This window comes from Sebastes umbrosus, chromosome 22 (assembly GCF_015220745.1).
Source record: "Sebastes umbrosus isolate fSebUmb1 chromosome 22, fSebUmb1.pri, whole genome shotgun sequence".
NCBI classification, from domain to species: domain Eukaryota; kingdom Metazoa; phylum Chordata; class Actinopteri; order Perciformes; family Sebastidae; genus Sebastes; species Sebastes umbrosus.
In genome coordinates, this window is record NC_051290.1 from 16886233 (window position 1) to 16912818 (window position 26586).

The 26586-nt window shown below is 40.6% G+C and overlaps 1 protein-coding gene and 1 long non-coding RNA gene across 2 annotated transcripts in view; one reads left to right on the forward strand and one right to left on the reverse strand.

The window, feature by feature from the left end:
* The window catches only part of LOC119481616, a 319631-nt gene that overhangs the window by 251141 nt on the left and 41904 nt on the right, over positions 1 to 26586 (reverse strand). The gene's annotated exons all lie outside the window — the stretch shown is intronic.
* LOC119481609 (glucosidase 2 subunit beta-like) overlaps positions 1 to 26586 on the forward strand; it is a 144600-nt gene that overhangs the window by 94606 nt on the left and 23408 nt on the right. The window contains exons 11-13 of the mRNA XM_037758712.1: positions 4476 to 4545; positions 6365 to 6454; positions 26497 to 26568. Of these exons, the coding sequence (XP_037614640.1) occupies positions 4476 to 4545; positions 6365 to 6454; positions 26497 to 26568 (232 nt within the window). The remainder of the gene's footprint in view (positions 1 to 4475; positions 4546 to 6364; positions 6455 to 26496; positions 26569 to 26586) is intronic.

Genomic DNA, 26586 nt, shown 5'->3' on the forward strand with positions numbered 1-26586 from the left:
TGTGAAGCTGAAATGTTTGACATTTCTTCCTGACAATTGACTAATTGTGTCAGCACTAATTCTAACCCTCCTGTGGTTTACTGTTACTTGTCAGCAGTAAGGCTTGATCGATTGACCTTGTGTACCAGATAATACATTCTTTCTCTAAACATGTGAATCATTACTATTGAATCATCTGACTGTGTTCTCTAATAATCAAATCACATAATGTGTGGTCACTGGTGCTCGTCATTCGGAGTGAATGGGCCCATTCTTAATCTCAGTGCGTCGTAGCCGCGGTGCTGCACTTGTCCTTCAACCACTGTGGAGGAAAAAAAGCCGAGTTGCAGGAGAGTGTGGGAGACTGAATGCAAACTGAGTCAGTCACAAGGCTATGAATTGCACTGATAGTTCAAAACATGATGCTATTTCTGCCAGCTACTGTTATTCACTCAACCCTAATATAATCAGACACTCCAACACAACGATTATGCAGGGGGCGAGATTGACCTCTTCTCAACTCCCAGCAGCCTGTGCTACACTTTCAGGATCCTTTGTGAGATTTAGACGGGTAAAGAGAGAAACATAAGGAAATGGACGCGTCACTCTCTGGATTTCCATTAAATGTTTAATATCTATTCTTTGTATTTGAACACATTAAAACATTAATTCTGTTTTCTGTAACGCAACACCTCTATTACCTTTTGTTGAATAGCTTCTTTAAGAAAAAAAGGGGTAATTAGCACCTCTGGGCGGTCGTGTTTGATGCTAGCAGGTGGCTATTAATGCAATCGCCAGCCCTGTTGACAGTATTTGAAAAGGCCTCTTGTTCGTTGTTACCACCTGCCATAAACATTTCATTACAGGAATCCTCAACCTATATTTTAGCCCTCCCCCCTTACTCCCCGCTCTGCAGTCAGAACAAGTTTGCCAGTTGAGGAGAGAAACTGAGGGAAATGGAGAAAATGGAGCCGGAGTGAGGGAGGTGAGGGTGACAGGGAGACTCCGAGGAGCTCATGCTGAAAATATTGAAGGAGAGGAGAATGTCGAAGTCGAAATGAAAAGAGAAAAAGGGGTTTGATAGATGAGGTGTTGTGAAGGAAAGTGATCCAACTTGGAAGCTTGAGCATATATACCGCCAGGCTTTATTTTAAAGAGCCGGTTTCACAGACAACAAAGCAAACACCTACATGTGCCCGATAGTCGACGTAATCCAGCTAGAGGTGTCTGTTGCCTGTGCGAGCGCGAGGTTCAAGGGTGGCCTCGCTGCATTGCCCTCGTTCTGTTAAGCATCGCCGCGGCCGAGCACTGCGCCGACTCCCAGGCTTCTTTTCTTAGAGCTGCAGAGAAATTGCCTTGCTTATTGATCCGTCCGCATGTAAACAGAGCATCTCCGGTCTCCGGCTCAAGGTATGTATGCACAGGAGACTTCAGACGGAAGATGGCGTATACTATACAGTGTATTCCTCCTCTTTCTATTTTTGTACACGGCCTCTGTGATTTAAAAACCCTCTTGATAGCGTCTAGTGCTAAAAGCGAAGTACAGTACACTTGTGGAAGTGCAAAATGTCTTCCACCGGTCCATTTAGCTTAGACTTGAAGTCATTTGTCCTACATTTTCCACATGAGCATCCTCTGTATGTAGAGAAAGTTGACTTTTCGTTGATTAGGTTTAAAAGACGTAGCATGAAAAAACAGGCTTGAACAGTTAATTTATGCATGCTGTGATTGTGATGACATGACATCCATTGATCTACTCCTCACCGTCATTAGACCATAACAATGAGGTCTTTTTGGTATCCTGTACATCAGCCTGACTGGTGCAGAGACCATTCCAGAGGCTTTACTCGCCCTGTGTTTCCTGCTCTGGGTACTTCTGCACGCCTGGCTACCCTCCCAGTCTCTCTTCTCCCTCCCTTTACCGTCACCACTCTCTCCACATACGACTGGGCTTCTGCCAGGGGTCAAATGTCACCCACTTGGGATTCTGCGTCTCCTTTTGTCATTGCTGAGCCTCATGATTGTGTGTGTCTGGGAGAAAGAGAGAGAGAGAGAGAGAGAGAAATAGGGCAAGAAAGGGAATCTGAGTATGCAGGAGAGAACATCCTTGTGTGTATGACTGTGATTTTCTGAAGGAGTTTAAGGGGATCGGGGTGGGTTAGGGACAGATCTCCCCTTCTCGGCGCTGTAAAAATAGCCATTACAGCATGGGAATTCGCAGCTTGTCTCTCGGACACACCACATCTGTACACTATTCGGCGAGAAATAGGTGCTTGGGGAATTGCGCGTGCGGGGGGGTATCTTTATGGGCAACCAGCTGAGACCACATGCAAGGAACATGCTAATTGGTATTCAGACCAGGGCTGTGACAGCTTCCCACACAGTCCTTATACTGCCGTACACGCTCCTTTCTGTTGCCACGGCGCCGGGCCCCGGCGAGAGTTTCCTCGACGACAGAGATGAACCTGTCCACTTTCAGAAACCCCAGTAAATCCCCAGGTCCATCAGCGCTAGACAATTAAACTGGAGTCGTCGCTTTTTGTTTTGTGCCGCCTTCTTTCTCCTCAAGTTTTCAAACTCCTTTGTTCAGGTGTAATCCTGCAGTGTGGTCAACACGGTTCACTTAATGATTCTGTTTACTGTTATCAGCTTCTCTTGAAATCCATATCCATAGAAAGAGAATAGGAGTAGAGCGGACTTTCCCATTCACATCAACGTAGCAGGACGGTCAGAGTAGTTGCCATTGCGTCCGTAGCGGGTTAACTTCCGTATAACTAAACTGACTTATGGCAAGTCGCTAACTGAGGTGAGGTTTTGCAGTAAAACGAGTAGATGAGCGACAACTTTGCTTAGCTCATTTTCTGTAACCAGTGTATCATTAAAGCATGGTGGAACTAGCAAGCTAGCAAGCTAACTAGGGGACAACTGGCTAGTTAGCTAGCTTGCTAATTCTGCCATGCCTTAAAGAGGATGCTTTTGTGATTTTTCCCTTTCCTTTAGTGTGTTATATAGTTTTTTGTGCATGTAAATGGTCTGCAAAGTTACAAAGTCCACGCCAAAGGGAGTCACTCTCCCCCACAGAAACACTGCTCCTGAAACGCCTCGCTTGAAATCCTGCCTTTTCTTTCGTAACCTGGTGATGTCACCAAGTAACACATTTGCATACTACTTGCCTAGCAGTTAGATTGGCACGCCCTCAAACAGAGCTAGTTAAAGATAAGTATAGGTCCTCTTTAATGCCAAACTGGTTACAGAAGCTGAGCTGAACAGCAGGCTGGTGGCCCGTGGCAGCGCTGTGTCTACCAGTAACTCCCCACCTCTCCGGAGAAGGGCAAGCTACCTAGCTAACTAGCCAGTCATACATCTCTGCAGCTGTGACGCTCTCTTCCCGGCGAGCTGCAACCCACACTTCATGGCCCCACTGACGTATTATCACCATAAGAACAAGCAACAACTGCCTTTGTCTTTTGTACTAGTCGAATAACCATGGAAAACAGTTCCATGTCCGTTCTACTCCTATTCTATTTCTATGTCAATAACTGTTAATAGTGACTTAATTGGATGCCATTTAAAGAAGCATAGTTGTACACACATCACTTATAGGTGCAAGTATAAGTTCAATAGTAAAGGGCCAAACCCTCAAATTGAAGAGGATGGAACCAGCAAAATGTTTTGCCTCTTTGTGGGTAAAGGAATTAAAACTGCACTATACATTTTTTTTTTTTATTAATCCCATTCGATTAAATGGCTGACAATAATAAGAAAGGAGTTGCATGTAGTTACAAACCCACAGAGAATTATTATCGCTCGGCTCTGCATTTCCCCTCAGCTTTGCAGAGTGTTTAAGCGTCTTTCATCTCATTGTTTGGTTTCATGGCCCTAAAAAAAAAAAATCGTTTCCAGCAGCATCAGGAGGCTGTTTTCAGTTAAAACGCTCTGGAAAAAACTGACACTACACATTACATTACCTGCCCAACACTAAATGACAGAGAGAGAAAGTTAACAACTAGCTAGAGAAGACGGTGGAGTAAGATATTTCCCTCAGGGGTTGTTGAAAACCAAAAAGGAGCTAAAAGGAGAGTGGATGATGTAAATTCACCAAGTGCCAAGAGAAATATGCAAACAATAGATTTGTACAAACAGACTTTATAACTTACAGTTCCATTATGTTTCATTTTACCTAGTGTGACAAAGAGAGACACACATCTCATCGCTGCGGCCACCTCCGCTGCTTTCACACTCCCTCTGACTTCTTCTCTCGCTCAGTCTCGGTTAACACAGTTGTCAGTGTAAAGAGACTAATAAGCCTGCGGGCCTCTCGGCGGTTACCACACCTGGAAATAGCATTTTTTTTTTTTCTGTTTATATGCAGCCCTGCTCCTCGCCCAGTCCTAGATATAACAGCCTATATTAAGTGCCCACTGTTTGGCAACACGCAGCTGTTGAGATGCAACAACTCCGCAGTGTTAATTTGTGTGACCTTTTGTTTTGTCTAGCTGCAGAGTGGGAGGCTACCAATCTGAAGAAGGTAGAAGAAGCTTATGAGACCGTCAACATGGAAATAAGGTAAGGGAGGAATTACAAAGAAATAGAAAACAGAGGTTTGCTTCCATTGTCGCATATTTGTGGCTAAATCCTCAACATTTTGCACTTAGTGTGGATTTCTTACGTTGCTATTGTAAGCAGGGTGGCGTGGTATGTAACCGGGGCCTTAAAATAGACTCCATCCGTCTGTGCTAAAGTAGCAAAGGAAAGCTGCACAGTAATGAATTTGCACTGTTTGATACCTAAGGGTAATTTTAATGAAGAAAAACAAACGCTATTGGTTGCCTACTGTGCTCTGGTGGTGGGTAGGCCTATTCTAACTTACTAGCAGAGGAGTCTTCCTGGGTATGAATTATCCAAACTTCTTTGTGGCATTGTTTTTAAAGACAGGCACGGCACAAATTAATGCGGCAAACGCTGTAATTATTTTTGTATTATTGGAAAAAAAATTGACCTCCTGTCACAACAAGTTAGCTACGCACTCCAGAAAATCTGTCATCCTCGAAATGCCGTGTACTAATTAAAAAAAAAGAAAAATTAAGAAATTTAATTGATTCTATAGCATTCTTTTCAGCCTCTAATTCATTACAGTCAACATGCTTGGGAAGAAAGAAAAAAAACCTGAGTTTGGGTGACATACTTTTTGCTCCCTCTCAGATGTTTTCACCGAGCTCCGAGCCAGCCAGCAATAGCGGATAAGTAGCTACTGTGGCCCTTAGGCCTGCAAACTGTTCATTACAGTAGGCGGAGAGGGGGGAGCCAACCACAGAGATGGCGGTTACCAAAAGGTCAAGATTTTTCCCCCCTAAACAAACTGCATGCATGAAGGGAAAAGAGGGGAAAAGGAGCTGGCATGACTTCAGTTGCTCTATTTCTTCATTGTCCACCTTGTTTTAATTGCTCCTGGTCAAATTACTCATTATCATTTATGTGTGTTGGAGTATCCCCTATGTTCTCTACAGACCAGCCCTTTATTTAATGCATTTATGCCTTCATACGTTTTGGAACTAGCGTTAAATTAAAGTATCTTCCTCATTAATCCGCACCTTTTATTCCTTTACCGTGCTGTAAAGCGTAATTTCCACAAAAATTGACTGTGCATGAATGTTACGACCTCTTGCCCTACAGAGAATCACATGCACACACAGTTGCGCAACCTGCATTGCTTCTCTGACCCCACTACGCCGCCCCAACCTTATCAACCTCAAGCGAAACAATCACCCTCTCTAAACATTTGTTAACCCCATTAGCAATTCTGGGTTATGAATATGGAAATAAGGGCCTGCGCGCCGGTAGAGATAGGGCTCCGTTCCCTTATTTGCGATTTAGTGAAGAAAAGCAGCCCTCGCCGGTTCAGATAATTGGAGAGACTGCATAGAAATGGGCTTTAAAGGGCCACCTCATCAACACACTATTCGAGAAGTCAGTCACTAAGAGCAGCGAGGAATATAAAGCTCCATTGTCAGCACAGTTAGGAGTCATCTAGAAGTTATTAGAGCAGCTTGCCAAGGACTTAAAACAAATGGCCTACATCCAGAACGTTCAATAACACTTGTTTCTCTCATATTGAAAGGAGCATTTGTGCTATGTTGTGCTGCAGATTTTGTACTAAAACCATTACATAACTTATGTTTAGGCATATTTGGAAAGCTTTTCCTTTTATAATACCTGAAGTTATTTGCTTGAAACTATATCACTAGTGTAATTTCTGATTTTTGAGATGTAACTATTAATTGGCTAATTAGTTTGCATTTTTTTCCCGTAATAACTCAATTCCATAATTAAAAAATCCAGCTTAAAGTATGCTTGGGGTCTAATATATTCCTTTTGGTTTTCTCAGTGACCTCCGGAAGAAGCTGGCCATAGACTACGGACCAGATTGGGAGTTTCTGTTTTTGAACAGCCAGTGTTACAAGCTGAAAGTATATGAGTAAGTACTGACAGAATTTTCATTACTTTTTTTTAAAATGTATATGCTTATTTTCTTCTGGCGTTAATCTGAAAATTAGTCCTAAAATATTTGTTTGTGTACAAAAAATATGCTCTCATCATAATTATAAAAACACACACAAACAGTTTTGACAAACTCATGAATTGTTAAAGCTTTTGATAGTTATGTCGACTCTCAATAATGGAAATCACGGGAAAGCAATTACTTGTGCAATACCTGTGTGCACTGCAGGTAGTCATAAAAACTGGATAGAAAAGTAAAGCAGTTTGAAAGAACCATTACAAAATCAATATGTTAACCAGAGGCTGGATCTTATTTTGAGCAACTGTACTAAAACAAATTCTATCTGTACCAAACGCAAACCATCTCAGTAAAGATCCACCATTTAAAGTTGATAATTTGTGAGCTCCAAGTCACCCCGGAGAAAGCCAAGCAGCTAAATCAACTAAATTTAATCAACAGAATGAGCTTCTTTTACTCTCTCCCGCTGCATCCCTATGGCCCCTGCTGGGGTAGAATCTGTTCTCCTCAGGATTGCTTGCCAGCTGGAGCTTTAGAAGCCTGTGGGTGGTTGCAGTTTTGAAAGAAAATTATCTGAGATCTGCACTGCAAATACATTTTTCAGACATCCTTGGAATCGGTGGTTTTCCCATGCCCTTATACACCAGTGTGATTTGTTTGCTTAGCTTGCCATTTAGGAAGCAAAATCTAAAAAAGGAGAGTTGCAGTTCTTGCACATAAGCCAGAAAAATCAATCTCAGTCGTCTACTGTCGACAGTATTAGATAACAGTGTTGCACATTGGTTGGGAGATGCTTTAATGTCATGATGTAGGGATGGGGAGCTGGCTCCTATGATATTGATTGTCCTTTACTTCTGGAAATGCAAACGACTTAAATGAGCAAATTCACTGGTTGAAGAGACACTAGTGGAGGAAAGCAATGCAAGATTTTGCCAGAGCAATCATAGCAATAACTAGAATGGCACTCAGAGAGCGTAGACCTCAGTCAAGGTGCGTGACTTTAAAAACAGATCACAGCTCACAGCTGGCGGTGCCGTGAGGTTGTCGGCTTATAATTAACACGGTTGTGTTTCCGTGTAACGTATCGGCGGATGCCTCTCTCATTCAGCAGCCTTGTAATGTCTGTATAACGTTAACATAGACAGACAGACAGACAGACAGGCAGAGAGGTAATAATAGTTGTAGATAAAGATTTCCACCATTATAATAGTAAAGAAATAACTTGTAAATTTAATCCAATTCATGTAAGCTGTATCAAGTTAGCCTATTTCTCACACGCTCACAGAAACCCTTGCTGTTACCTTTCTTTCCCTGGCCTATTGGTATCACACACTCCATGCTATTTTTCATCCTTCAAATGACTGAAGAGCACAATATCCAATAGCGTCAACTCAGTTGAAGGTCCTTTGACCTACCAGCACCCTCTCAGCAATGTACCAGTTCCCCTCCCTGCCCCCCCTTTATCCTTGCTGTTCGCCTTGAACCGTGATCCTGAAAAGACATGACATTGACAGACACATAAACCAACGGCTCTCTATAACACTCCCTCCCATGCCCTCGAGTAGCAGAGCTACAGTTCCTCTCCAATAATGGAACAGAATCACACGCTTCTCTCTCCAGCTTCTTGATCATCGAAAACCATCTTAACAATCGCCCTCCCTGATGTTTAGATCTCTCACGTTGGATTAAATTGCTCCCTCTTTTTTTTTTTTTTTTTTCTTGAGTGGCAGCCAATATTTGAAAAGTGCCTAGAGCCATAAAAGTTTGTTGAGCTGAAACACTGCCTATCTTTAATATAAATAATAGCTGTGCGTGTTTAAATGCATGAAATTCAACTGGTGTTGGGTGTGGCGAGCAAAAGCTTTCAAATGCTACCAGTTGAGGATCATTTGATGACAATGACACGTGTGGAGCAACTCGGTGTATTAGACAGCCCTAATGGAGCAAGGAAATAGAAAGAGCTGATTGCTTTTTAGGTGATTCACAGAAACTGGATTTGCTCCTGTTAGCTCTTATATACTGCAGGCCAAACTTGTTAATGTTGATAGTTTCTATCTGAGGCGTCAGCTGAGATTTCTCCTTTTGTCTTTGCGATGGAGGATCCTTTTTCTCTGCACCTCTTTGTGGAGTTATTCCTTCAGCCTTGCTGCTACCTTTCCTCATGATGGTGTGAATAACTTCTGCAACCTGAGACTGGAAGCCTCATCCTGTTTGTCCAGGGCAAAGAATTAGGGCTGTCAATCAATTTAAAATATTAAATCATGATTAATCGCATGATAGTTAATGGCAATTAATTGCAAATTTTGTATCTGTTCAAAATGTTAAAGGGATAACGTATTTAATACTTTTATCAACATGGGAGTTGTCGAATATGCTGCTTTATGCAAATGTATGTATAAATGTATTATTGGAAATCAATTAACAACACAAAACAATGACAAATATTGTCCAGAAACTCTCACAGGTACTGCATTTAGCATAAAAAATATGCTCAAATCATAACATGGCAAACTCAAACCCAACAGGCAACAACAGCTGTCTGTGTGTCAGTGTGCTGACTTGACTATGACTTGCCCCTTGTGATTATCATAAAGTGGACATGTCTGTAATGGGGAGTTTGTGGGTACCCATAGAACCCATTTTCATTCACATATCTTGAGGTCAGAGGTCAAGGGATCCCTTTGAAAATGGCCATGCCAGTTTTTCCTCACCAAAATTTAGCGCAAGCTTGGAGCCTTATTTAACCTCCTTTGCGACAAGATAGTATGACATGGTTGGTACCAATGGATTCCCTGGATTTTCTCTTTTCATATGATGCCAGTATCTTCACTCTAGCTTTAGAAACTGAGCCTGGTATAACCCCCCCCCCGGAACATCGAAACGAATTTGCAATTGCAACGCGTGAACTTTGACAGCCTTAAAAAATAGAATTACTTTGATTTGAAAGGGGAATAAACTGCCTTTTGTTTTTGAACATGTACAAGTGGAATGATTAACAGCAAGATTAGAAACTAAATGCCGTGTAGCAAAGCACTCCACATCCATAAACAACATGAATAAAAGCTTAGACGGGGAGCTTGTTCTTGGTGCATTATCATTTAATGGTATTTAATCCTATACTTGCATTCACCTCTCTCCAGCCCAGGGTTACCTTTTTTTTTATACATTACATAACATTTGAGCTGTTGAAGCTCACCTCTAAAAAATTCACCCATTAAAAATCCAAGTATTTCCCTTGAAATGGTCTTCAGGGTGCTGCTGGGCCCCTTATCACGAGTCGGGAGTTTAAAACGCCGGCTTCTGCCAGTGAATCAGAAATAAGCTTGGCAATTCAGTCAACACAGCCTGGCACAGCATGAAGGAAGACACCCCATAATGAGTTCTCAGAGGCGGAGCCCCTACCTACAGTAGAGTCTAATATTCCTCCCGTGGATTTGTTGACACTCCTCAAAGCAACTTAAATCGAAGGGCCGTGATTTATGCAAGACTGTCAGGTCAGATTGACTCAGCCTCCGCTCTCGTGTCATTAGGAAGTACAGCACTTCAGTGAGTCATGCCCGCCACTGTGGTTCAGCTTTGACAGAGAAGAGAGAGGGATAACGCAGCACAAGTGACACTTCCGACTGTCTGTGGAACATCACATGGCCTTAACAGTGCATTGGGTTCTTCTAGGGAAGAAAGCCGGATAGCCTGGAGGGAGCTGTTTCAAATTGGATATAAACCACAACAAGGCGGGTGGAGTGGAGCCCTAGATGTGTCTGCTGTCTGTCGTGAGTGTAGCATGGGAATAGAGAGCCATATATGTGGTAGATTGCATAACAGCTGTGCCATGAGTCTAGTTGTATGTGGGGATTGATCTTTAGACAGTGAGTTATTTGGTGTCTGCCTGTTGATGGCAAGTATTTGTTAGAAATGGAAGCATTTCAGTAAAATTCTCCCTGGTAATAATATTCTTAAAAGCATCTGCGTTTTCAATTTTCCTAGAAATAAGAACAAATAATGAAAGGAAGAAATTAGCTTTCAATGTTAATGTAATCCAAAAGTCATTCACGAATCCCAGCTTCAACATTTGCTATTAGAAATTGACATAATGCACGAAAGCACACCAGCTAACAACAGACAAATGCATGCATGCGCACAAATGAAATGAAAAGCTTGTTTGCCCCGGTTTATCTAGGGGACAGAAAGGCAGAGGCCCCGGTTAACCATAATTGCAATGTTGTTGGAATAAGTGGTTGTGCTGCAGTAGCTGTTTATGCAGGTCCATGCCTTGGAGCACGAGCACTTTGTCACACTCGGTAGCTTTCAAATTATGATAGATGTGGCACGGACACTGTTGTTAAATTAAAGCATGAAATTTAACATTACTCTTAATGAGCTGCTCATGCAATTAATTAACGTCAAAAGGTCACGTTTGGTCATTTGTCCGTAACGGAGGGGGTTAGAGGGATTGCAATCACCTGCTTTAAGATGTCCATCCTGTAGTGGCATGGAAAACGTGACATCGTTAGAAGATGAGGCCGGCGATATTGTCAGCTGATGTTTGTTTTTCAATACTTTACAAATTATCTACCCTGTTTGTGGCTATCGGCTCCAAGCCCACTGGTTCCTACTGAAGACATAAATCTTAAAAAAACATATCAGCGTACTAGGGTTAGGTGATATTTTTTTTAGGTAAAAAATTCCAACCGGCCACCGTCAGCCCAAAAACCGGCAATTGCTGATATATTCGCGCACCACAACCGTCTTGCTTAGTCTTTCCAACAATCAACAACCCTTTTTTCTCTGAGTTAGATGTGAAAATATGCTGACTCTACACACTACGACTGAGCGGCTTGCGTTCTTTGGAGGTTGACAATTATATTAGCAAAATAAAATGACAAATATCACCCCAAAAAATGCCCCAAAAAACCAACTGTCAATCGCCCAATCCTATAGCGTACTATCATTTTGCAAAACAGATGGCACCGTAATCTATGGCACAGAGGATTTGGTATTTGCATGTCTTCTAATAAATTTGGAGACTTGGTCCTCCCATTTTTTTCCTAGATGCCATGATGAAGATCACAGTCAGTTTATCTTCCTGTTGAATCACTGGCTCACTCACCCAATTGTGATTCAACAACCTTTCTCTGTCAAGATTCTGCTCGCTTCCTGTAAGCATCCAAAGGCACGTGGAGATTCTGCCCGGCCTACAGCGGGGGTGGCCATCTGAGGTAGCAGGAGTTTTTCCCATTGGTTCAGTAGACCTGTGGACAGTGTCTGGTGGGGTCATAAAATCATCACATCTCATTAGCTGCCAACCAGAGAAGTGGGCAGTGAACAGAGTATCTGTGGGCTGGTTGTGTTGAAACAGTCTGGGTCAACCTTTCAGAGTTTTTTGTTTATCCCAGCTTGTCACTGCACACCAGGACTTCCTGTTTCTAATTCAGATTTGAGGTGATTCAGAGCCAAGTTAATCATCTTTACTGGTTTTAGGACATTATTATTTGTTAGTACTCTACCAGCGCGAGTTAGATTTTCAATTGCTTGCTGCTGCACAGGCATTACACTTTCATCAGAGAGTACATAACCCTTCAAAACACCAAACCCAGCTACCAAAAGCTGCAATTATGCTTAATTTCCTCTGTATGGAGGAAACCACGAACCAGCAGTGGAGCCTGCCCGGGTTAATGTGTGCCTGGGTCAGCTTGGCCGAGTGGACAGGTGCCTGGGCCAGCTTTATAAGGTTTTCATATTTAGGCGTTTTGTTTGTGTGCATTAGAGAGGACTTATCTGATAACTACACTGTGCTGTGTTTTCTCACGAGTTTCACGCAGGCACTGACAAAATATCCAATGAGTATCCTACTGTTACCATGTGTGGCCTTCCTGTGGATATCCAGCTGTCAGTGTGCAAATTATGGACGCTTATACTGGCACAACATACCCCGTTGTTCCTTTTAATTTGGAAGCCTACCAGTGTTATGCTGATAGCATATCAAAAATAATTTATTTGTTCAGTGCATGAGAAAGTATGACTTATAGCCTGAGAAATATTATGTGATGCCATCAGAGAAAAAAAATCTGAAGTTTGGCAATGTCTCTATTAATTCAGTATTTACAGACAAGATATTGAGAGTAACTGTAGCTGTAATCTTTCTTGCTATGACTGATTAGGTTACAAACCTTTAGCTGAAGTGGACAATGAAATCATCCCTAGGTTTAACAGAGAGACCCAGGAGAGAATTAAGCGTAAAGTTACAAATCAATAAAACCCAAAAAGAGAGACAGCAAAGTGCCTTGGTGTGTACAAATTACAACCCCTGTGTTAAACAGTGTTTATATTATACTTCTTTCCCTGCTGTGTCTCATTTGCAGTTCCTGCTGTGACAACCTGAACTTCCCAGTGAGATCAGCGGAGTTCATCTTTTTTCTGATCAAATCTAATATGATCTAATTCGGCAACTGTAATAACTTCAGCGAAAAACAAATTACTATCCTACGCGTACAAATCTGTTTCTTTATAATGAGTAGTTTCTACTCCATCAACATATAGACAGAGTTTTGAGTCAAAGGTTTCCATTTCTGGAAAGTTCAACACATGCTAAAGCAGACTGGTCTTTTTTGTTTTTAATAGTTACACATAATTTTATGCGTTTTCTAAGAGCTGTCAATCAATTAAAATATTTAATCCCGATTAATCGCATGCTAATATCTTGTTAACTTTGACAGCCCTAGTTTTATATAATATTACCTACAGTGCAAATACATACTATGATTGCATAAACACATATAATATCAGCTGTAAAAATAGCCACCGTCTTCTGCACCCTGTGAGACATTCGTGTCTGTATTTACTGAAGAGTTTGTGGTTGCATCAGCATAGCTGCGACGATCCTGATCTACTAACTTGTTACCCCAAGCATTTTCTGCCTGGAAATGGGGCCGAGACTTTTAGTGCGTTTGACCCATATAATATGTATTTTGAGGAGTGGCGACGGTATGGTGTAAATTGGAGCAAATTATCGAAATGGATCTCTCCCATCAACTTACTACACCAAAACACCTATAATTGAGATTGATATTTAACAGCCAGCGGCAGCACGTCTTGGCTTCTCACCCTGAGAAAGCCATTTCTGCAATGTTGTTCAAATGTTCAACACGCAGAGAAAGAAAATAGGATGTAATAGCATTTAAAATGTTCCTTTGGAAAATTACTCTTTTTCAAATGTCAGATGATGAGATGAAGTTTTGGAAAGCAAAGCCATAGTCGTCATAATGGTGTTATCTCATCACCTTTAGACAAGAAGGGATGACCTATATGAATTGATCAAACCTGTTTTAAACCCTTGATCTCCTGCAGTCTCAGCTGCAGAGCAAATTCCGTCTTCTGTCACATCTACCCAATGTTAAATAGCATGCTTACCATTGCATGTGTATTTAATGCTCTGAGCTACTGTAGGGAGGATGGAACCTGCCAAATTAATAAATATATAAATAAATAAATAAATAAATACACGACTCGATGAATAAATAAATATGCCATTAAATGAACCAAAAATATTAAAAATAAACGTACACATTAATTAATTGATAAAAATGTGACATAAATTGATATTTCTGTTTTAATTTGCTTCTTTATCTTAATATTACTTCCTGTATTTATCTACTCTTCTATGTAATTTTCCCATTTGTTTATTTATTTGTATTAATTATATTATAATTAATAATAATAATAATTAATTTGATTATTTTTTTAAATATTAGTTTTGGTTCATTTAATGTCATATTTACTTATTTATTGAATCATTTATTTGTTTATTTTATATTTTGACATGTTCCGTCCTCCATACTTATCAAGTATGCTGGATTTTGTATTGGCATCGATGCTGATCTTATTTAATTGGGTATCGTCCAAATGTGACCAATCTACATTGAATACTGTTGACAAATCTTCTCAATCAATATACTGTAATTTCAGCATAAAATATTGCTTTTATATGAACATCTCCACATATAGTTTGACAAAAAGGTCTCAACTTAAGGTCAATATACTCGCCTGTCCTGGAGCGTCCAGCTGCATCTCATGGTCTTCAGTCATCTGTGGATACTTGTATTCACTTGCTCACTTGTCATAAAGTATAACAAATCAGTCTGACTCCATCTGATGATGAAGATGTGGATATCCAAGCATTACAGGCATATGTGATCGTTGAACATCTCATTCCAAAGCCATTGAGATTAGTATGCTGCTACAACCGCCTCCTCTCTTCTGGGAACGCTTTCCACAAGATTATCGAAACCTGGCTGCAGGCATTTACTCCTATTCAGCCCCGAGAGCATTAGTGAGGTCGGGTGATGATGTTGGGCGATAAGGCATCACTCTCAGTTGGTATTCCCATTCATCAAAAAGTTGATGAACGGGGTTGAAGCCTGGTCTTTGTGCAAATTGATCAAGTTCTTAAAAACTGACCTAGGGAAACCATTTCTTTATGGACCTCACTTTGTGACCAGACTGTTGCCACAAAGTTCAAATCAAACTGTTGTCTAACATAATATCATTATCATGTATAGTGTTCAGTATTTGCTGAAACTCTTTCCGTATCGGAATTGACAGTTGAAGAAGTGAAATTGAGGCATTCCCATTATGCTGTACCTACTTTTTGCATTTAAAGTAATTTAAATAAATCAGGTGAGTGGTGAAAGCTGATCTATTTGTATATAGTTGTGTCTCTTAAACACAGCCCTAATTGTGCAAAACGGAAACTTTTAAAATGAGCTGGAGTATCACGCGAACAGATGTTTCACAGTCACTCTTCAAGTCTCAAAGCCTCCGATTGTTGGCTCTGTTCTTCTTCACTTTTAATGTGGGAACTCTAATCATCACCTTAAGTTACATTGAAGTAGATTTCCTAACACATTTTAGTGTTAAGAGACATTTTTTCCGGAGTATAAGTGTAAGATATTATTTTGAGCCAACTTCTTCCACACCTACTTAGGATCCTTTACATCATATATATCATAGATGATCCCCTTAGGGCTTGTCAAAGAATATTTGACTGATTATTTTCTAAAATATTGCTCATTTTGAAATTTGTCTGAAAAGCTTATGGCATCTTTACATTTGTGTAGCTGCTACTCAGGAACTCATGAAATCCGTTTAAAAGGATAGTTGGGGTGTTTTGAAGTGGGGTTGCAGTTGCATGAGGTACTTATCCATCGTCAGTGTATTACCAACAGTGGATGATGGTCAGCACGTCCTCAGGTTTGGCGAAACAAACAGGCGTTACCTCACAGCCGACAGCAAAATGTATTTTAGCCACCTAAAAAAATCCATATCAGTTTAAGTGTACGTTATAATTAAAATATTTTTACCGCTTTACCTTGCTGTCAGATAGCCCTTTCTGACGGGGAACTGAAGCCATTGTATCCATCTATACGCTCGCCAAAGCCACCAGACACCAGCGGGAGTTGCTGGTCTACCGCTGCCTCGATCGGTTAGTTTGTTTGTGCTATTGTGTGACTTTGTTGACTCCGAACTAACACATGTATGTATATATGTACACACACATTTATATATGTGTGTGTGTACTTGGGATTTTAATACTTTTAAGGAACCATCATTCTATAATTCATTTTGATGTATTTTTTCAGACCTTTGAAAGACCCTTAAAGGCCAGCTCTTGTCCCCTTTCTGCCTATCATATCTTCCACATGCCTCAACCTTCACCTATTTCGAGAACAAAGTAGCGGCAATAACAATGTGACATCTTGAGATATGGCAGGGAGAATGCAGCTTTAAATGATCTGCCAGAGGCTATTTGCCTCATTGCCCTCAGTGATGGCTCTAAAAACTAAATTGGCTTCAAGTTCGGCTTGTTTTGTTTCCCATTTTTCGCATATAAATTGAAGCATCTTTTGAAAGGCTCTTTCACTCTGCATTACTATTATTTTTTTCCTGGGTAGTTTATGTGGGAAAGAGGTCTCTGCTGTGCATTCACCTTCTCCTCTTCATGTTGTTTCATAGAAGCAAAAGCATAATAAGAAAAAAATATCTCATGTACTGACTCTCAGCTCTGCATAAAGAATTTCAAGGCCACAATATGATAAGCTGTCAGGAAAGTGAACTTCAATCAGACTCATAGTAAAAACACTGTACCGCATTTTATACAGACTTGCATTTGTGGTTCTCCATGTGGAAAATGAAGGTAAACTGAAAAATGGCCTACTTTGAGAGTGTCTTCTTTGAAACTGGCTCTAGGAGGATGAACTGGCATTGGGTCTTTTGGCTGCCAGCAAACTCTCAACTCGATTACCAAGTGAATGGAATCTCACTGACCCAATCCCACTATGGTCATGATGCTTTTTTTCCTAATATTAGTTACACTATTGGAATTTGATTCCATAATTGCACTTGAGGCCTGATGAGCTGACCATTTAAAGTGACCACCAAAGTAAAGGCTGCTCTTTTATACTTTTACTGTGGGAGAGAGATCCAAACACTGCAGAACTTTTTCACCACCGAGACATAAATCAAAGTGCCTAACTCCCACCTTCATCTCCTACAGTAGGTGCTCGTATATTAGCTGCCTTCCCCACAAGGCAATTGTTCCTAAAATAAGAATAGGCCTCTCCTTATTACTTAATAAAAGTACAGTAACCACAGTTGCAATACAGTGGTTGTAAAGTCATAAAAATTGCATTGAAATACAATTTAATCTCTGGCTGTAATATAAAAAATAAAGCAGGGTATGCTTATTATGCATGGAAAGACCTTCTGGATTTATATTCAAGACACTACATGCCTTTGTAATAATATTATTTGAACAGTGCAGAGTATAATACAGAATAGCTGTTAGTTTTCTGTTTGTCACTTATAGAATTGGTTTTGTGGTCAGTTGTAACCTGCAACCTGGTGCAGCTGTAATGCTGCATCAGAGACACTTGAGCAAGGTGTAGACTTGTTGACACAGCGGCTTAAAGTCGGGTCTGCTGATTAAAGGACAGGCAGGCGCTAGACAACCTTACAAGCAGGTCAGACGATTCACTATTGATTCAGGTTGTGGAAAAACAACACCTATCGGGTGTCTCCACTTAACGAAATGTGGGATTCTGTCTAAACATTCGATGTGAATGTGATTACGAAAATGACTCCTTTACAATATAGAGTGAGTGAATTTAATAGTCAGAAAAGCTTGCATAGGGCTGCTGTATGTTCATACTGAACAAAACATGTTGTCACTCCTCATGGGAGTGCCAAATCCTCTCAAAGAAATAGTTCAACATTTTGAGAAATGCGTCTATTCGTTTTCTTGCAGAGAGTTTGGTGAGAAGATCGATACCACTTTCATATCTGTCTGTTAAATATGGTACAGCCAGCACCTAGCTTAGCAATAACAGCTATCTGAAATTAACAAAATCTGCCTATTTGCACCTCTTCGGCTCACTAATTAAAGTAGACATGCTCATTTTCGGGTTCATACTTGTATTTTGGGATTCTACTGGAACATGTTTACATGCTTTAATGTTCAAAAAACACATTATTTTTCACATACTGTCTGTCTGAATATACCTGTAGTGTATTCACCTGTCTGAAACGCTCTGTTTTAGCGTCTGTCTCTTTAAGCCTCCCTTCCAAAAAAGCTCTGATTGGTCAGCGTGGTCCAGTCCTCCGCATCTGCGCTGTCGCCATCTTCACAGCGTCACTTTAGCCTTGGACTCACAGAGTTTAGCGACACTTCTACCATTGACTTTATAGTTGTGACAGAGTGTGGTATCAATCTTCTCCTCTTATTCAAATTAACGAATAAATACATTTTCCAAAATGTCAAACTATTCCTTTAAGTTCATGCACAGTTACGTTACGACAAATGTAGTGACAACCTGTAATTTTCAAGTAATCTATCCTGAATTTGAGATTTGTATGGTATGGTACAAAATTGTCAATGGACAACTAATAGCAATGTCATTGTAGTGACAGTCACTCTCATGTGTACATACACTGTGAGATTTTGAGATTTATTTGTTCACGCAATAAAACAAAGCAGCAGAAATAAAACAAGAAAAGACAAGAATCTGTGCAGATGAGATTAAAAACCCTAAGAGGTTTATAGATGAAATCTCACCTCAATAAGCATTATAGGCAAATACAAAAATCATATAATCAACAAAAGTAAACAAACAAGCGGACATAAAATCCTAAAGCAAATGTAGTGCTGCTTTTTAACAGCTGGAAATGCCAATAACAGAGTAACAGAGGAAAGAGCATAAATAGGATAAAGCCAGACAAAATGTTCTCCCAAAAATATCAGCATATTTTTTTATTTTATTTTCAAATCAGATAAATGCTATTTGTACATTTTGCTGCAGTGAAATTGTGACTTATTAGCTTTTAATTGTAGAAACACCTTGTGGATCACATGAAAAATGTGCTAAAGCAATTATTTTTCTACTTTTGTTTTTATCTCTCACAATTAGCTATAGCTCAACAGATAATTTTTTTCTCTGGTGTATTTAGCTCTATCTTTCTGACAATAACACAAATGCCTTTTTTTTTTGCAAGATATTAGGAGTCGTTATGGTCTGTCCTTTTTACTATTTACTAAATACTATTATCAGCAGCATTGATAATATACATAATAACATCACATATTAGTTAATGCGTGCAGTAAAAATGCAGGGGTATGTATTTCTTATTGAAAGATGATAATATCAACAACATGAAGATAACTGAATAGATAAATACAGCTAGTTCGAGTATAACCTCTTATGCAACGTTGATACTGTTATTTAAACCCAAGGTTGCCTTGTGTTATCAAGATGAACAGTGTTGGCTTTCCTTAAAGTTTGTTGCAAAACAATTAACCACGTCACTTTCTATTGCTGAGTCACCTTTGACCTGCGGCATGCCAGCCGTGTGTACACAGTGTTACCTGTAAATTAGCCAGTGTTGGCGTTGCTGCAGTTTGCAGTGTCACCCTCAGTGAACTCCACCCACGCCATCACATAGCAGTCTAGTGGGAGACGGGCTTAATTGCCGTCTCTCTCCCTCTCTTGACTGGATCTCAGTAGACTGAGGAATAAATATGCTTGTAATTTTTTTCTGGTATATAACCCCAGTGAGTACCTGTTGGGTGACTGTGTCAGATCTGTAATTAACAATGGCCTGTTAAATACAACAGAGTTTTGGCCTTTATTGGTATCTGTTATAGTAGCATTTAGAGCTGTCCCCTCTTAGTCGACTAAGATTCCTTTAGTTGATTAGTCATTTCTTATGCTTTTTCGTGCTGAATGATTTATTTCCAAGAAACGTAATGAGCACATCTCTGGTGAACACAAGATATAAAGTGGTGCTTTTGTGTGATTCTTTGTGGAGAATCTCAGTTTTGCAGATCTGTCGATTAAATCAACTAATTAAGTAGTCAACAAAATCGTAGTATTAGTGGACTAACAATTTCTTCGGTTCAGGACAGCCTTAGTAACATTGTACTTGGTTAAAACCGAGTATATGGCTGCACCGTGTCAGTCTGTGAATTTGTGGTTAAATTGTTATACAAATAGTCAGTGGTCATGTCTATAATGTTAAATCCAGCGGTACATGTCTACCAGGTCCGGCGAGGACACGAGGAGATGCACTGCTCCACTCAACTGGCCGTTCAAGCGGTGACGTACCCGATCGTGGAATGCACCTGATTGGTCCCTTGTTTCCTGATCGCCGTTTCAAACATGAAACAACATGGTGGCCTACTCGTAAATTTTCTGTTATTCCGTGTAAACAATCGACCAAAATCTACTTCTGAAAACATTTTAAGAGAGAAATAGGCTATGCCACTGCTGAATCTCGTTTCATTTTAGAACTAGATCGCCTAGTTTCAAAGCTTGATCCAAGTTTCGTGAATAGAATAGAATAGAATAGAATAGAATAGAATAGAATAGAGTATATCTTTGTCATTGTACAAGTAAAACTAAATTTAAATGCAATCCTTAAAAAGTGCAAGAAACATAAAGCTGGACGAGTCGTGCTGAACGGACTCATTTGCATACAGTGCCCGCCTTTTCATTTTGAAAGAGCAACGGCCAATGAGGAAACTCCAACACTCAGCCGACTAATCGTGTAACTTCATCACTCAGTCAGTCACTCAGTGACAGACGTTTGTAGGGCTGGCCCTCTGCAGTCCAGCCGAAATAACCAGGAGTCAGACTGTTATGAAGAGTTTAAACAAACCTTTAAAATGATCCCTTAAAAGGACCACAAAGCTCAGTTTTCTTCACTTTTTTCTTACATCTTATACTGTACACTGTAAAACACAGACTTATTACCATTTGCCTCTTTAATTGGAAAGAATGAGATTTAGAACTATTTGCTCCAGAAATCAGCAGATTTCTGAGCGAACTGAACCTGCAGTCCGATCTAGTGAAGCGTGAAATACTGCCTGAGGGGCTAAGTGGTTGCATCTAAGATATTTATTCTGTAACGGTGTACCTTCAGGCCCCAGAACACCTGCCAAAGATTGACACGTTGGTACCAACTTATTATGGCTAACGTCAGAGCTGCATTGTCACACAGTGACAGGTCGAATATGGAGTACAGAAAGAGACACCGTGTGGAGTTCAGGACCTGAATGGGAGGATCACTGTTGTCATTTTATGATCCGCTGCTCATCATAGCCTTCTAATTATTGTCAAAGGTTTGATCGGTGACCCACCAAGTTTTTTGTCTTATCCTTTGTATCCGCCGCCCAGTGTCCCCCTTGCTGCATGTCATCATCTGTCATATTCGCGGCCTGTTGAGGCGGTGATTCATATGCACGGCGTCACCACCAGCACAGTCTGATTCCCTCCCACTCTCTTTTCCACACTTTTCTTTCTTTTTTATCCTTCTGCCTTCCCCTTTCCTCCGTCTTCTGCCTTTGTTCTCCTGGCTGTTTCTTAGCCTTATATTTCCATCGCTGTCAGTCTCGTCTCCTCAAAGCCTTTGTCACCGCCCGTCCATCTCTCAGGATATTTTCTCCTTCGTGTCACACTGTGCTCATTTGCTAAGGATAGCCGGGGACAGTTTGTATAAATGTGCCTGTTTGACCTTTCTGCTGTGTCCCATTTATGTAACGCAGACGGCAGAATGTGAAGTGTCTGTCTCGGAGACAGACAGCTAATCAACCTGCACCTGCGTCCGCATGTTGGGCTCGGCATTTTCTAATCTCTCCTAACTTTTTTTTTTTTTTTTTTTTTTTTTAAATATACTCGGAGACACATTTTCTGTGTTGCCTTTCCCGCTTTTGTTTTCTCACAAGCTGCCACATGGAGGCGAGCATCCAAGGTCAGATCGCAGTGCCCTCACTCATAAATAGCCGTGCTTTTTGTGTGTGCAGTGCTGGCGTGTCAGCAAAAGTGGGCAGGGATGGATGGCTTTGCCTTGAGGGTAAGAGAGAGGTTGATAGAGAGGGGGAAGTGAGGTACAGACATACAGGGGTACTCCCTTATGGGATCATTTGATTGCTTTTTTTTACTGCGTTACCCCTTTTTCTATCCCCCCCTTCCTCTGCTTCCTCTGTCTATCAGGTGCCATATGTTTCTGGGCTCAGATGAGGATGTTTGTTGTTTCTGAAATACCTGCTGTACAAACTTAATGAATCTCATCGCTATAGAGCCAGTGTCAAGAGGGAATTCTGATTTATATATTTGAATATTCATTTATTTAGCATGTATGGCACACATCACATTTTATTTGCACTTTTAAAGGTAACCCTTTTTTGAGGAATTGTTTTACATTTTACAATTTTGGACCAAAACATTGTTTAGTTTCAAATTCTTGTACCATGCAGCCGTTATGTAAGGTCTCAATTGGTCCTTCAGGTGTGTGTGTGTGTCCTGCTAACTTGTCATATGTTGTTGGAGGGAGCTGAGGGTGTTGAGTGTCCCTGAAGAGGTCAAGGATTGCTGTGAAGAAACCTTTAACTGATTCTTGGCTCTTCTTATATCCTGAAGAGAGAAATAAGACCATGTTAGCAGCTCTGAGAGGCTGTACTTTTAAGCACAGTGTTGCTTTTAGCCAAATGGTAATGCCAGCATGCTCACAATGACAATGCTAACACGCTAATTAGGGATGTAACGATACATCGATCTGGATCAGTATATCTATACAACGTCGGTGTCACCAATTCCATCTCAGCGCATCTCCTTCCTACAGAGCCCAGTAATAACATTGTCAAATCATATTTTAGTTGCTTTTTGTGCGTTGATGTAAATGTAATTGATCGTGTTAAACGGGCCTATGATATCGTCTCATATCGATTGCAGGTCCCTGAATTGAATTGAATCGAATCAAAATCGTATCATAGCAGATTTTGTGATATCAGCAAATATCGTATCGTTGTCCAAAGAATCAATAAAATATTGTATCATGATGAAACTTGTGATTTACACCCCTAATGTTGACCGGGTATAATGTTTACCGTATTCACAAACTTGTTCTGTCTTGTCGGAGGACCAACGAAGACATTATAGTTCATTCTGTCTGGACCATGACAATCCAACCAATGGTTGTTGAGACATTTCCCTCAAAACCACAAATGTCAGCCTAGTGAGATCTCAGGGGATCACCAAAGTCATTAGGATTCATCCTCTAGGCACCATGTATATATGTATAAGCATGTTTTTGCCAATCCATCAAGTAGATGTTCAGATATTTCTACTATGTATCGCAGTTGGTACTACAGAAAACATCAGGGGGTCATCAAAGTCAGTGGGATTCATCCTATTTGTTGAGATATCTCAGTCTTGTGATGGACCGACCGTCCGACCGGTAGGGCTGTCTATTGGCAACAATCTGCCGATACGATACGTATCTTACGATTCAATATATTGAAATATATTGCGACACTGTTAGCAAGGCGATATATTGTAATTTTTTTAACATTTAATTTTGGAAAAACTGCTATAATATAAAGAACACACCATATGCATAATATCTTAGTAAAAAAAAGTGAACTTTTCAGTCCTTGTAACATCCAACATCATAGCACTACTTTGAAAGGGCACATACACCGAGATGACGCATCTCTTTGCAATGAAATAAAGTGTTGACTGAGTTAATCTTTGCTCTAACTATTATTTAAAAAATCAAGGATTTTTGAGAATCGATAGAGTATCACAAAACATAATATCACGATTCTCAATACCTTCAATATTTCCTTATACCCCTACCAACCGGCATTGCTGCTAACGTGGCTGCAAAGTATATAGTTTAAGAATAAACTAATAGAATACAAATAAATAAGAAAACAACCCAGGAGGAACCTTGCTGCACTGTGTCAAATTTCTTAGAGGGGCAATGGATTCTCAATAGGCTTAGTCATGGTGAGACACATTTAATTCTACTCCGAGCTGTACTGCTTACTCTGCAGTCAAAAAAGATGCTTCTGTTATTTTTTTTTCCTCGCCCTTATAATGTGGCGGATGGGGGGAAGGGCCATCCCCGTTGAAACGTACAGTAGACATGAAAGGATAAATGCCTACAGTAAATGAAAGTCTCTGAGATGAGGCGCATTTAATGCACTCCGCAAACACGCGCATGAGCAAAAGAAGTCGGGCCGCCAATCACTTACCTCTCTCTCCTACTATTCCCCTTTCTCTGATGTTCATCATTTTCTTTTCTTTCATCTTGCTTTTCTCTCGTACAGCTTTTGATCCCCCCCCCTCCGCACTTCCCGGCCCACGTCTACTTACGCCGCAGCCATATTTTCCCCTCCACCCTACACTTTCTTTCTCACTCACTCATTCACTCTATCTCTCGTTGTGGTTGTCTGGGCATCCTCTGCTCTTTCATAACAGTCAGTGTAATGGTTCAAATGTCAAGGAAAAAAAGCCTGTCTGCCTTTCCCCCCGTCGGTTTCACCATCAAGGTCTTTGATCAGTTTGTTACTGGAGCTAGTGGTCGTGCCTCTACTCTCCAGCACTATCCCCAGCAAGCACATTAGCGCTGGTCTAGACTAATTGCTAACTCCTTTAGACTCCTCTTTGCCTAAGTAGAAGAGCTATGGGTGGCCGGGTAACTGGTAGCTCCTTGTCAATGTTCTGTCCCAGTAGGTAGCCACTAAGCCTAGAGAGAGTGTCGTTGTTTAATAATTCTGGTTAGTAAACCACTGCTTTGGTACTTGACTTGTCTTCACCATGGTTTGCTTGTCTGCAGAGTAATTTTGTTTGTCATAGAGCCATACTTTTGAGGCCTTTTTTTTGTGTGTTTTTGGCCAACAGGGTCAACGGAAGCACAGCATTGACATACTATCACCTTAAAAAGTGTTTGGCTAATGCATTTGCAAACCGTTTCCATATATACTGTACATGCCCATTCATTTGGAGTTTTTGTTTCACCTGGCAAATATTTATCCAATATTCACTTTATCTCTATTTTGGTCTCCACCAACTCTCATGGAATCTTTAGCCGCTAAATGCTCCACAATGTTCACCAGCTAGATGCTTACTTTGTCTCTTTGCTATATGGTGCTGAGGAATTGGCATAAAATTATAAAGCCAAAGCTTGTTCACCAAAAAATAACACTTAAAAAGTTCAAAAGAATTCAAGTTGCAGGCAGTAAAACCAAACCATTGAGCTGTAAGATGCTAAAGAGCTCCTTAGAGCTGAGAGGCACTGCTAATCTTTGTGGGTTTGTCACTACCAGCGATGCATTTCACATTACATATTGTTAAATAAAAATATTGCATAGGGCAGTTTTAATATACATACATAGCGTTTTTGACATTGATCGCTTATAGGGTAAACATTTTTTTCAACCTGGACCCTACTTTCCCGTGTTTTTTGTATCTAAGTGACTTTTTGAAATTGGTCCAGTATTGAGGGAGAACGCTGTAACCGGCAGCCGTGAAGCAAGAAATAAAACGGTTCTCCTTACCTTTGGCAAGATCCGGTCTGTTTGTTATTGTGTCCAAGTCCTGCTGAAGGTCTCGTTGTGAAATGTGAATATCGGGCAGCAACAGGTCCCACTCTTCAAAGCATTTTTTCCTCTGTGGACATAGTCACATCGCCCACAGGAACACCACCAGTCTCCCGAGCTTCGCGGCCTTGCAGCAGCTGGTTCACCCTCCCCTACCTGTTGCCTCTCTCTCTCTCTCTCTCTCTCTCCTCGTCGCCACTTCAAATTGTAGGAGCTTTTCATCCGTATACTCTGGCTCAAATAAATACGGGCAGCAATCGAATTCAAAGACATCATCCACATTGTTGAAATTCTCTAAATATTCAGCCATGACATTGAAAATCTTTTAGATAACACAAAGCTACGCTTTCTGTACTCCAACACAACAAACTCTGCCGGGCAGGCACTCACATTTCCAACGTTGTCTTCCAGCAACACGTCACTGAGCGAGACTCTTTAAATCAGACACTCTTTGTGACTTTTTGTCAGACACTTTTAATAACAATCAGCGGCAAAAACAAGCTCTTTTAGTGGATGTAAATGTGCCAGCTTGCCCCAATCGGATTACATTGCAGCCTGTGAGCGTCTCGCTCAATCCTGGACCAATTTCAGAAATTGTTGTTCCTATTAGTCAGTTGGACACAAAACATGGGAAAATAGGATCCAGGTTGAAAAATACCGAAGTTACCCTTTAAATTTGGTTATTATGACTAAGATATGTATCAAGTTTGACATTTTACAAATAGAAAATAAACCCGACAGTGTTCCCTAGTGGGCAAACTTCCTAATGGCGACACTGTTTCTGAATGACATCAAACGTCTTTGACATTTCTCTAGTGCAATTTTTCGATGCATTCCAGTAGATATATACACAATAACAACAATTCAATGCTGAACTAAAACCAGCCAATAATTTTGGCAAAGCTGATGTATATCAATCAAGCTGTAGTTTTTTGTCAAAGCCTGGGTAAAAGAGCAAGAAACAAAGCATGAAAAGAACTGTTGCGAGGTAAAGTGAAACCGCCATGGATTAATCTTTGTGTGCCAGTTTTCTCAATGTGGAAACAATGCTTTCTTCTCCCCTCTGCAGGTATACTTATACCCTGTGCCCGTTCAATCAAGTCACACAAAAGAGCACTGCAGGAACAGAGGTCTCATTAGGGTAAGTACCTCAATCACC